The sequence below is a fragment of the Canis lupus genome, chromosome 36 (genome assembly GCF_048164855.1).
Source record: "Canis lupus baileyi chromosome 36, mCanLup2.hap1, whole genome shotgun sequence".
In the NCBI taxonomy this organism is placed as follows: Eukaryota; Metazoa; Chordata; class Mammalia; order Carnivora; family Canidae; genus Canis; species Canis lupus.
Window position 1 is genome coordinate 19217555 of NC_132873.1, and position 12725 is coordinate 19230279.

At 37.2% G+C, this 12725-nt stretch overlaps 1 protein-coding gene across 5 annotated transcripts in view; it reads left to right on the forward strand.

Annotated features, from left to right (window-relative positions):
- Positions 1 to 12725, forward strand: part of ICA1L (islet cell autoantigen 1 like) — an 80162-nt gene that overhangs the window by 55619 nt on the left and 11818 nt on the right. For all 5 annotated transcript variants that reach the window (XM_072813061.1, XM_072813060.1, XM_072813057.1 and 2 more), the window contains exons 12-13: positions 7354 to 7608; positions 10251 to 10340. In XM_072813061.1, coding sequence (XP_072669162.1) covers positions 7354 to 7608; positions 10251 to 10340 — 345 coding nt within the window. The remainder of the gene's footprint in view (positions 1 to 7353; positions 7609 to 10250; positions 10341 to 12725) is intronic.

Below are 12725 nucleotides of genomic sequence, written 5' to 3' on the forward strand. Positions count from 1 at the left end.
CCCAACATGGGGGTCCAGCTCACGACCATGAGATCAAGAGTTGCATGCTGTGTACCAACTGAGCCAGCCAGGTGCCCCTTTTCCAGTATGTGTGTGTGTGTGTGTGTGTGTGTGTGTGTGTGTGTGTGTATATATATATATATATATATATATATAAATAAAGATTTTATTTATCCATTCATGAGAGACAGAGAGAGAGAGAGGCAGAGAAACAGGCAGAGGGAAAAGCAGGCTCCACACAGGGAGCCCAATGCAGGACCCAATCGTGGGACCCCAGGATCATGCCCTGGGCCAAAGACAGGTGCCAACCCGCTGAGCCAGGGATCCCCCTCCATTCTATTTTTAACTGTTTATTATTTTGTGTATATAAATGCTACTGATATTTTGCATGTTACTATACTATGCTGCTACCTTGCTGATTTTTTTTTTAGCTTGACCTCAGGACCCCAGGATCATGACCTGAGCCAAAGGCAATTATTTCATTTTTCTTCTTAAATGTATTAATATGATGAACTATATTATTAGGTCTCCTGATAATTACACCATTTTTGCATTCCAGTTATAAACCCAGCTTTGTCATTGTGCATTAATTTGATGATGTTTTATTTACTATTTTTGCATTGCTATTGATTTCTCTGTGAAAACATTTAGACCTGGTGCTTTTTGTGTTGTCTTCTCTATGAAAATTGGTCTATTTAAACTTACATATGTACTGGGATCAACTTTAGTAAATTTTATTTTTCTCAAATTATTCATTTTGTCTAGATTATCAGATTTATTTGCATAGATTTATATAAAATCTCTCTGCTTTTTAGCAGCTTTATTGAAATAGGTTTAAAAAATTACCAATTGTAGGGAGCCCCGGTGGCACAGCGGTTTAGCGCTGCCTGCAGCCCAGGGCGTGATCCTTGAGACCCTGGATCGAGTCCCACGTCGGGCTCTCTGTATGATGCCTGTTTCTCCCTCTGCCTGTGTCTCTGCCTCTCTCTCTCTCTCTCTCTGTCTCTATGAATGGATAAATAAAATTTTTTTTAAAAAAAATTACCAATTGTAAATTAACAAATGTAAAATTCAGTGATTTTTAGTAAATGTATAGAGTTGTGCATCTATCACCAAAATCTCTCATACTTGTTTACAGTACTCACTCTCACTCTCAGGCCTAGAAGATTACTAATCTGATTTCTGTCTCTATAAATTTCCCTTTCGTGGACTGAAATTATACAAAAGGTAGTATTTTGTGTTTGGCTTTATAGGTCTTCCATTAAGCCTAATGTTTTTCTAGATTCATCCATGTTGTTGCAGATAGCAGTTCATTAGTTTTTTTTCTTAATTTTTTAATTGTAAAATACATGTAAAATTTGGCATCCTGTTTCAAGCGTATAATTCAGTGGTATTAAATACATAATATTATGCAACCATCACCACCATCCAACTTTGTAACTTTTTTCATTATAAAACTGAAAGTCTGTATCCATTAAACAATAATTCCCCATTCCCCCACCTCTGCCCAGTCCCTGACACCCAACATTCTTCTATCTCTATGATTTTGACTACGCCAATTACCTCATCTCTATGGAATCATAAAGTATTTGTCTTTTTGTGACTGGCTTATTTTGCTTAGTATAACATTCTCAAGGTTCATCCATATTGTGACATATTGCAGAATTTTCTTCCTTTACAGGGCTGAATAATATTACATTGTATGTATACGGCACATTTTGCTAACTGTGGTTCATTACTTTTTATTCATGAATGTGTATTCCATTGTATGGATATACCACATTATATTTATCCATTTACTGGTAGATGGATGTTTGGATTGTTTTTGGGTTTTTGCTATTATAACGTTGTTATGAACATTCAAATATGTCTCCAATATGGACATAAGATTTCACTTTTCTTGGTTAGATTCCTAGGAGTGGAATTGCTAAGTTATATATAGGGTAAATTTGAGTTTACTTTTATTTATTTATTTATTTTTTTTTTTAATTTATTTTTTTTTTTATGATAGTCACACAGGGAGAGAGAGAGAGAGAGAGAGAGAGGCAGAGACACAGGCAGAGGGAGAAGCAGGCTCCATGCACCAGGAGCCCGACGTGGGATTCGATCCCGGGTCTCCAGGATCGGGCCCTGGGCCAAAGGCAGGCGCCAAACCGCTGCGCCACCCAGGGATCCCTGAGTTTACTTTTTAAGGAATTGCCAAATTGTTTTTCAAAATGGCTCTACTACCATTTCATTCCCGTTAGCAAAGAATGAGGTGTCTAGTCTTCCATATCTTTGTCAGCATTTGGTATTGTCTTTTTGACATGTATATTTTAGTGCTTTTAATTTGTGGCTTTAATTTGGATTTCTCCAGTGATTTATAATTTTGAGTATTATTTCCTGTGTTTATTGGCTATTCATATATCTTCTTTGTTGACAAATCTATGATTTGTCTATTTTTTAATTGGGTTATTGATCTTATAATTAGATTTAAGATTTCTTTATTCTTGGTACAAGTTCTTTGTCAGACATATGAATTATAAATATTTTATCCTAGTCATCTTATTTTCTTGATTTTTGCCTCTTGAAACACAGAATTTTAAAAATTTTATGAAGTTCAACTCTCCATTGTTTTTTTCTTATATGGATTGTTCTTTTGGTATCAAATCTATAAACTCTCCCTACCTATAGGTCTCAAAGATTTTCTCCTATGTATTTGTGAAGTTTTAAATTTTATTATTTATTTATTTATTTAAAGATATTTATTTATTCATGAGAGACAGAGAGAGAGAGAGAGAGAGAGAGAAGTAGAGACACAGGCAGAGAGAGAAGCAGGCTCCATGCAGGGAGCTCAATGGACTCCAGGATCATACCCTGAGCCAAAGGCAGGTGATAAACCGCTGAGCTACCAAGGGATCTCCTGAAGTTTTTAATTTTAGCTTTTTATGTAGGACTATGATCATTTTGAGTTAATTGGTATGTATGGTGTGAGGTAGGTAAGTTTTTTTAGTTTTAATTTTTGTTTTTGTTTCTTGCATATGCACATCCAGTTGTTCCAGTGCTATTTATTGAAAGGACATTCCTTTCTCCTTTGAATTTTCTTGACATTTTTGTTAAAATCAAGTGACCAGAAAAAAAATAAAAAAATTAAGGTTATGTTTCTGGATTTTAGTTTCTATTCCACTGATCTGTATACCTATCTTTAGCCAGTACCATACTATCTTGATTTCTGTCACTTTATACTGAATTTTAAAAATAGGTAGTGTAAATCCCACAGCATTGTTCTTTTTCCAAAATTGTTTTAGCTCTTCTAACTTCTTTACATTTCCATATAAATTTTACAATCATCTTGTCAACTTCTATCCAAAAAAGCCTACTGGGATTTTGATAGGTATTGTATTGAATTCATACATCAGTTTTGGAGTTAATTGCTATCTGGACAATATTAACTCTTCCAATCTATGAATGTGAAGATTTGCTTTTTATCTCTGCTTTTAGTGGTTTGCCTGTGGTGTATGTAGATATGGATATCTATACATTGAGAGTATATTGATGTTTTCAACAAATTTGGAGATTATCCATTATTTCTTCACATTCTCCCCCTCCCACCCTTTTGAGACTGTTATTGTGCGTATACTGGTACTTTTGATGTTGGCCCACCATTTCACTGAGATATCGTGCATTTTTTTTTATTATTCTTTTTTCTTCTCTCAGTTCTTTAGGTTGTATAATCTCGGTCAGTCTGTCTTAAAGTTAGCTAATTCTCTCTTACACTAGTTCAGATCTACTGGTGATCCTCTCTAGTGAATTTTTCATTTGTTGTTATACTTTCCAATTTCAGAATTTCCATATGGTTCTTTTTTAATAGTTTCGGACTCTGTTGATATTCTCTATTTGATGCAGCATTATCATCACACCTTCCTTTGCTTTTTAAAGATTGCTTTAACAGTTTTTCAGGTTTATTGAAGCATAATTGATAAATAAAATTGTAAGATTGCTAAAGTGTGCTGATATATGTATACTCTGTGAAAGGATTCTCTCCATGTAGTTTAATTAACATACCTATCAACTCACTTCATTTACTTTAATCATACAATCTTTTAGTTCTTTGAATATATTTGTAAGTGTTACTTTCAAGGTTTTGTCTGTTAAATCTAATAATTCAGTTTTCTCTCACAGGCAGTTTGTGTTGCCTGCCTTCTTGCCATTATATGTCATACTTTCCTGTTTGTTGTTTGTTTGTTTTGGCCTACCATGTTTTTGTTGGAAACTGTACATTTTAGATGATACATTTTATTTATTATTTTTTAATGTTTTATTTATTTATTCATGAGATACACAGAGAGGTGGAGAGAGAGGCAGAGGGAGAAGCAGGCTCCATGCAGAGAGCCTGACATGGGACTCGATTCCAGGTCTCCAGGATCACTTCCTTCAGCCCCCAACAGTGTAACTCCTTATGGGATACAGACTTATGTATACCCACAGTCACCCCAGGATGACAGTTGTTTTGGAAGGGCTCTCTCTCTGACAGTCTCTTTCCCTGATCACACCCAGTTAAATTCCACTAATTTCAGCAGATTTCTTCATTATTTTTAAGAATGCTCTGGATCGTAAATTGTTCTATAGACAAAACCAGTAAAATTTGGACTCCTTTGAGAGGACATTTCCCAAGGTCAGTGTTTGAGATTTGTTCTTACCCTACCTAAGCAGGCTCTTCTTCCTTACTGGCTTTTTTTTTTTTTTTTTTTTTAAGATTTTATTTTTTTATTCATGAGAGAGACAGCGAAAGAGGGGGGGGGGGTGCAGAGAGGCAGAGACACAGGCAGAGGAAGAAGCAAGCTCCATGCAGGGAGCCTGATGTGGGACTCAATCTCTGTCTCCAGGATCACACCCTGGGCTGAAGGTGGTGCTAAATCACTGAGCCATCCGGGCTGCCCCCCACCCCTCACAGGCTTTTTCAGCCAAACTAGTTGGCCCACAATTTAATTTATATGTCCAATGACTCTACTGGTCTCTTCCCAGTTGCTCTTCACCACAACCTTCCCTGTTTTAAAGAGCATCCTTAGGCTTGAAATTCTCTTTTTTAAAAAATTTAAATACTTTATTTAAATTCAATTTGCCAACATATCGTATAATACTCAGTGCTCATCCCATCTAGTGCTCTCCTTAGTGCGCATCACCCAGTCACCCCATCCCCTCACCCGGCTCCCCTTCTGCAGCGCTTTGTTTAGGAATTTTTTTGTGAGTTAGGAATTTCCCCACACACTGTTGCAAATGAAGTCAATTCTTTGGGAAGTATTTGCAGCTCTACAGCTTCTCCCTCTAAGCAAAATCTCTGAATCAGGGTTTTATCTCTAGGTGGAAACGTGACATATTTCTGTGTGAGATCCTTGCTCTAAGAGCGGAGTGTGAAGTGAGGAAGGTGATAGTCTTAGGTCTTCTTGGCTTGCCTCTTACTGAATGAAACTACCAAGTTATGAGCAGAATCAAGTGACCCAGGGCCCCTGTATTCCCAGCACGCCACACCCGAATCAGAGTCTCCATTTTATGACTGTGGTCTTGTGATCTGGTTGGGAAATGGGAACTTGCACCTTTTGACTGCACTGCCCAGACTTAGCCAACAAGTAACTGAGGACAGGACAGGAAATACTGACATCCTGCCCTTCCTGGGAACAGAACTGGCTGAGAGCTGGGAGAAGAGAGCCTATGTTTTCAGCCTTTTCAGCACACAGGGCTAGAGGGGAATTTCCATTGTGCTGAATTGGGAGGGAAGTAGGAAGGGAGTGATTCCTAGGTCAAATACCAGAATCTGAATTTTAATAGATTGTCTTGAACAAATGTTTCCTCATGTGTGTCCTTGGAACAATTTCTAGAGACTTTATGGTTGTTTTTAAACCATTTTCATCAGTTATTTAAAAACTGGTGCGCATGTCCATAGATGTCCTCACTCTATCATGCTGGAAGCCTTTTTCATTTTTATCAATAAAGGTGTTTAGGATTTTTTTTCTGTTTATTGCTATTTAAGTATCCCATGGATTATACTATGAAATGCCTTCTTTATCATATTTCAAAAATTCCATTCCTCTTTCAACAACAGTTGAAAAACCTTTTTTTGTTTCATTTTTAAATTATTTCATTTTATGGCATAATCAGAGCATGTTGTCTGTAATGTTTCTACTTTAAGAAACTCACTGATTTTTATGTGTGTACGTTAGTATAATTTTTGTGAATTTTCAATGTATGCTTGAGAAAAAGTATGTTTTCTAATAGGTTTTGCATATATTCAAAATAACTCTTGTTGATTATGCTTTTTTTTTAAAGATTTTATTTATTTATTCATGAGACACAGAGACGGGGTGGGGGGGGGGAGGCAGAGACACAGGCAGAGGGAGAAGCAGGCAGAGGGAGAAGCAGGCTCCATGCAGGGAGCCTGACATGGGACTCCATTCCGGGTCTCCAGGATCATGCCCTGGGCTACAGGCCGCGCCAAACTGCCGCGCCACTGGGGCTGCCCTGATTATGCTTTTTAGATCTTTTAGATCTTTTGTCTTTTTGGCCTAGTTTTTACTGAGAGTGATATATTAAAAGCTGCTATTTTTTAATGATGGTATATTAAAGTCTACTATCATTAGTTTCTGTTTGTCTTTGCATTCCCTGTAGTTTCTGCCTTTCATAGGTGGGTGTTTCATTATTTCACACTTAGATATTCATAACTGTTCTGTCTTCATGGTGAAATGTGGTCATTTTGATCTATGGCCTACTCAATTAGAAATAATTTCTCATAAACTTCCAATCAATTTAATTGTTCATTATAAATTATGTTTAGGGGCACCTGTTGGCTCAGTTAATAAGCATTTGCCTTCAGCTTTCAGGTCATGATCCCAGGGACCTGGGATCAAGCCCCACATCAGGCTCCCTGCTGAGAGGCTGCTTCTCCCTCTGCCACTCCCCCTGCTTGTGTTCTCTCTCTCACTTGCTCTCTTTCAAATAAATAAATAAAATCTGGGATCCCTGGGTGGCTCAGCGGTTTGGCCAGCCTCCTGTGGCCCAGGGCACGGGATCGAGTCCCGCGTTGGGCTTCCGGCATGGAGCCTGCTTCTCCCTCTGCCTGTGTCTCTGCCTCTCCCTCTCTCTCTCTCTCTCTCTCTCTCTCTCTCTGTGTCTATCATAAATAAATAAATCTGAAAAAGAAACTAAGTGCTATTATAAAAATAAATGAATGAATAAAATCTTTATAAAAATAAAATGTTAAAATTTTTAAAAATTATGTTAATGTGTGAGAACAGTGAAACAACTTTGATTTGCCTTATGTCCTACTCTCATTTCTTTAAAAAGAAAGAAAGCCATTCTGTTTTTATTTTCACTCAACAGTTGCAAAAGATTTACCTATAGATTCACTGGAAGATGATTTTGAGAAGGAATTCTCATTTCTCAACAACCTCCTAAGTCCTGGTTCTTCAAGTACTGGTGAATTTACCCAAGAATGCCAGACTGCCTTTGGGAGCCCCGGCACAAGCTTCATGTCGCAGGAGCCTGCCGTGGGGTCTGAGCCTCTTGCTCATTCTTCAGGATTCCTTCCTTCACAGCTCTTTGACCTTGGTCTTCATGCTGCTGGAGCTTTCAACAGTAAGTGCTTATGAAACATTTGGACAGCCAGAATTATTTTATCTTTGTGAAGCAAAACTATGTGTATGTGGATGCTAAAATTAACCAGGATATTGATTTTAACTTCAATACTACTAGATAAAATCTGTCTCACCCACCAAAAAATATTACTACTATGATGTATTGGCAAGGGTGAAACAAGGGCTGCTTTCTTGCTGTCTCCACCAAACCCCACTCTTTGACTTTCCCAGAAGTCTTCTCTACATAGAAAATCAGGGTCTTATTTTAAACTCTTGACTTGCTAAGTTACCTCTACGTAGGGCAGGTGATACTATTTCTTCCATCTAGCAAAGCTTGGTGTGTTCTCTTCCCATGAGTTCAGAGTAGACAATGATAGTTTCACGACAGCCTCCTGGGCAAGGCAGCAGGACTGGAGGATTGTGGTAGAAACCTGGGCAGGGTGTTTTCCAAAGGTGCTTTGTTTCTATGTCAGGGACTACCTCTACTGACCTACTGTCCCACCAGCCTGAATCCAACCCCGCACCTTGGGAGTCATTTTGCTCCCCACTTCATATTGGTTACTAAGCTCTGTCAATTCTGTTTCTAAAACATTTCTAATTTCACACTCCTCCTAACTCTATTACCAGAGGCATTTGGAGCTTTATTTGGTTTCCTGGGCTGCTGCAAGAGTTCTCCTACCAGGCCTCCCAAGCCCCAGGCCACCTCTTCCATGCTTTCTCCAGAGTTCTTTATCCAAGCGGCAGATTCTGATGTTAGCATTCTGCTTACATTTTAAAAAAATGAGGGACCATGGCTCCAGGATATAACTTGTTCCTCCATTTCCACTCTTACCTCTTAACTTACTTCAAAATACTTAACCATTTTCTATAACTATATTGACTATTTTCAGATCCCTCTGAGACATCATTGTTTTGCACTTAAGTTTGCCTTACGTGATGTTCAGTAATGGAGGTAGACTTGAGCCTGTGTGTTAGATTCCTAGGCCAGTGTTTTCTGCATGGTGGCCAAGTCTTGAATAGTACTGCCTGATGCAGTTGGTTTTTCTCCCTGTGGCCTCCCATAGTACTCTCTCTGTTTTCATGACTAATTGTAGCTAATTTCATGGCTAATTGTAATTGTAGTTCATCTTGCCTTCTGTCCCTGTCTTCCATCTCCTAGTAGATTTTAACCCTGAGAAAATGGTTGACAGCACCTAAAAGTGTATTGATACCTTGTACTTGATATTAAAATACTTATGTTCATATTATATCTGTAAGACCATCATACTTTATCCAATCTGTAAGCCCCTCAAGGACACAGCCTATGAGGTGATTTATCTTTGTGCTTTCTATGGCAGCAGCATAAAGTTAGTTCAATAAGTAAAATAGCAGTTAAATAATCACTCAGTAAGAATTTGTTAAATAGTCTAAAAGTAAGAATGGACAGTGTTACTCGATAAAGAGGCACTCTATCTAGGATAATTCAAATGTTTTGCTATAAAATTTTAGAAAACAACTATTCTCATATGCCATATCAGTGTGGCCTAAAAGTTACAAAGATTTACACACAGATTCATTCTCCATATGAAATCCTACTGTCCTTTCTCCTTAACTTCCCACATCTCTAGCAGCACTGGATTTTTTTGTTATTTTCTGGCAGTACATCATCAACAATATTTCTTCACCACTCAGAGCATCTCTTCTGGTCCCTGCCTGCTGGCTGACAGGATATTCCCATGCAATGGCTGAGGCACTTGCACTTAGTACTCAGTGTGTAACGAGTGCCTTGCTTAAGATCACCAGGCAGTTTAAACAATTAAGAGGAAACCAAAATCTGGTCTTGTTGCCTCCTAGTACAGGACTCTTCCTGTTTCTCTAGCCTTTTCTTTATGGCTACTCCTCATTTTCCTGCAATGTAAACCAGGAAAGTGAGCTGTGTGGAGTTAAAAGATATATGTTCTAGAAACCCTAAGTAAGAACATAGGCTTCAAATAATCTCTTCCGTACAAGAAAGGTAGCAGGCAGGATAATCTAAGTTTTTTTCTGGTACTGTATTTGAATTACAGCCTAAATAATTTCTCATGTTATAGCAAACATTTCACGGTCTTAGTAATAGAGTATTCATAATGATACTTTTTAATGACTGCATAGTATTTTGTCACATTTATCTCCCATAATCTGCTTAATTCATTCCTGTTATGATTTTTTCATTTTATAGATAATGCTGCAATAAACATAATCATACATGTATTTTTTTTCTTCACTTAAATTATTTCCTTAAGATAAATTTCTAGGAATAGGATTACTAAGTCCAAGGGTATAAACATGCTTAAAATTTTCAATATTCTAATTGTCAGATCTATTTCCTCTTGCCCAGCTTCTTAGAAATTCTCTTTCTATACCTTATCTATGTGCATTGTTTAAAAAGAAAACTTGTATATTTATTTCAAAACCATTTTGAAAACTGTAGGGAAGTCTAAACTTAGATGATCTGACTAAAATACTTAATTGCAGATATATTTTAAGTGTCTTCTATGTCTTATATTGTAGAATTGCATCCTGGTAGAAAGATCTGAGGATTCATTAGATATTTTTGCCTTTTCTTATTTTTTTTGATGCTATTTTTTACTTGACTAACTGACAATGGATACTTCCCTCCCACAGGCTGGGCCTCCCAAGGGGGATTAGAAGTTCCTCTTCCACACACTGATGACCAGCCAGTGCCTTCACAGAGTACAAAGAAATTAACAAAGTGTAAGTTATTTATTTATATTCTTTGCCATCATATTAACAATCAGTTGAATTCAGATAAATTTAGAAAAGGATTATGTTATAGTCTTGGCCTCATATTGTTCAGAAAAATATTTTGTTAATAATGAATTAAAATTAAAGTTTTAGGGGCACCTGACTGGCTCAGTTGGTTAAGCGTCCAATTCTGGGTTTTGGCTCACGTTGTGATCTCAGGATTGTGAGATTGAGGCTTATGTCAGGCTCTGCTCTCAGTGGAGTCTGCTGGAGATTCTCTCTTCTTCTCCTTCTGTCCCTCCCCCACATGCACTCATTCTCTGTCTAAAATAAATAAATCTTTAAATAAATAAATTATACCTGGCTACCCCTCATCATGGAAAAAACTGGATAAAACTGTGGGCTTGTCATAGTAAACTAAATTTTGTACTTTAATTTTTTATGTTTTGTGTTAAGATTTGTTGGTAATGGATAATACCATTAGGGATAGAAGGTATTCTTTGATTACAAGATGTCTGTTGACAAACAGTACATTAGGCATTTAGCAAAGAGCCTGGCATATAGTAATTGCTAACAATTACTTTATCGAGTACTCACCATATTGTTATCTGCAAAACCGGGCCATATTATAATTACCATGTAGGATATGCATAGCAAGTTGACACTGTCAGGGTTTTATTTTATTTTATTTTATTTTATTTTATTTTATTTTATTTTATTTTATTTATTTATTTTTTTTACTGTCAGGGTTTTAGATACATAATAATCTTAGTCACTGATGTCGATTATTAAAAATTTTAATTAGAAAGAATTTCAAATGTACAGAAGCGTTGCATAAGTGAAAATAGCACAAACACGTGTATGCGCTTTATCTAGATTCATTTACTGTTAGTATTTTGCTTTATATAGTCATATATATGTATGTATGTGTGTGTCTAATGCATGTGTCATTTTATTCTGAACCACTTGAGGGTGAGTTACATACATCATGATCATTTACCCCAAAATACTTCAGTTTGTATTTCATAAGCACTGGTATATTCTCTTGCATAACCACAGTACAGTTGTAAACCTCAGGAAATTTAATATTAACGTAACACTTTTTCCATTATCTATCATATATTTGTATTCTAATTTTGTGAGTTGACCCAGTAGTATCTCTTATAGCACTTTCCTCCTCTGGACATTGAGTCTAGGGTCATGTATTCAAGTTGCCATGTCTCTTTAGCCTCTTTTAATCTGAAGCATTTATATAGCTTTTCTTTGATTTTTTTAACATGGGCATTATAATAGAATATAGTCCCTCTGTTCCAATGTTCTTTATTTTTCATGGAATATTCTTTATTTCAGTTTTATCTGAATTTTATTGTGATTAAATGCAGGTTCTTCATTCTTGCCTGGAGTACTGCACAGGTGACACTCCTGTCTCAGGGTTTCACATCTGAAAGTTGATGCTGTCCATTTCTTCCACATTGATGATGTTAATTTTAGCCACCCTTTCAAAGTCTTGTTCAATTTTTCTCTTAAATAATTACTATTTTATATTTTTTTGTCCTCTCTTGCAATTACTAAGCAGTCTGTGATGAAACACTTTGTGATTGTGCACAAGTCCAGCTCATCATCAGAATTTCTTTTTTTAATCATTTCTTTTTTTTAAATTTTTATTTATTTATTCATGAGAGACACAGAGAGAGGCAGAGACACAGGCAGAGGGAGAAGCAGGCTCCATGCAGGGAGCCTCAATCCTGGGACTCCAGGATCACATCCTGGGCCAAAGGCAGGCGCTAAACTGCTGAGCTACCCAGGCTGCCCCAAGGAGAACAATTTTTTTGAAGATCCATGTCTAATTACTGTAAATGGTTAAGGATGTCCCTTAAAAAACATTGAGACAGAGACATAGGCAGAGGGAGAAGCAGGCTCCATGCAGGGACCCCGACATAGGACTCGATCCCAGGTCACCAGGATCATACCCTGGGCTGAAGGTGGTGCTAAACCGCTGAGCCACCCAGGCTGCCACTTTTTTTTTTATTTTTTAAAAAAGATTTTATTTATTTATTTATTCATGAGAGACACAGAGACATAGGCAGAGGGAGAAGCAGGCTCCCCATGGGGAGCCCAATGTGGGATTCGATCCCAGGATCCCAGGGTCACACCCTAGCCAAAGGCAGACGTTCAACCGCTAAACCACCCAGATGTCCCTTGTCATCAAAATTTCTACTTAGAGTTAGCATGCATTGTTAATTTTTGTCTAATTCAGTCTTCACTATAAGGGATGGTGAAAAATGATGATTTTCTAACCACAGCACTCCCTTAACATTTTTACTGTAGTAGAAAACACTTAACAAAATTGGGCAGCCTGGGTGGCTCAGCAGTTCAGCACCGCCTTCGGCCCAG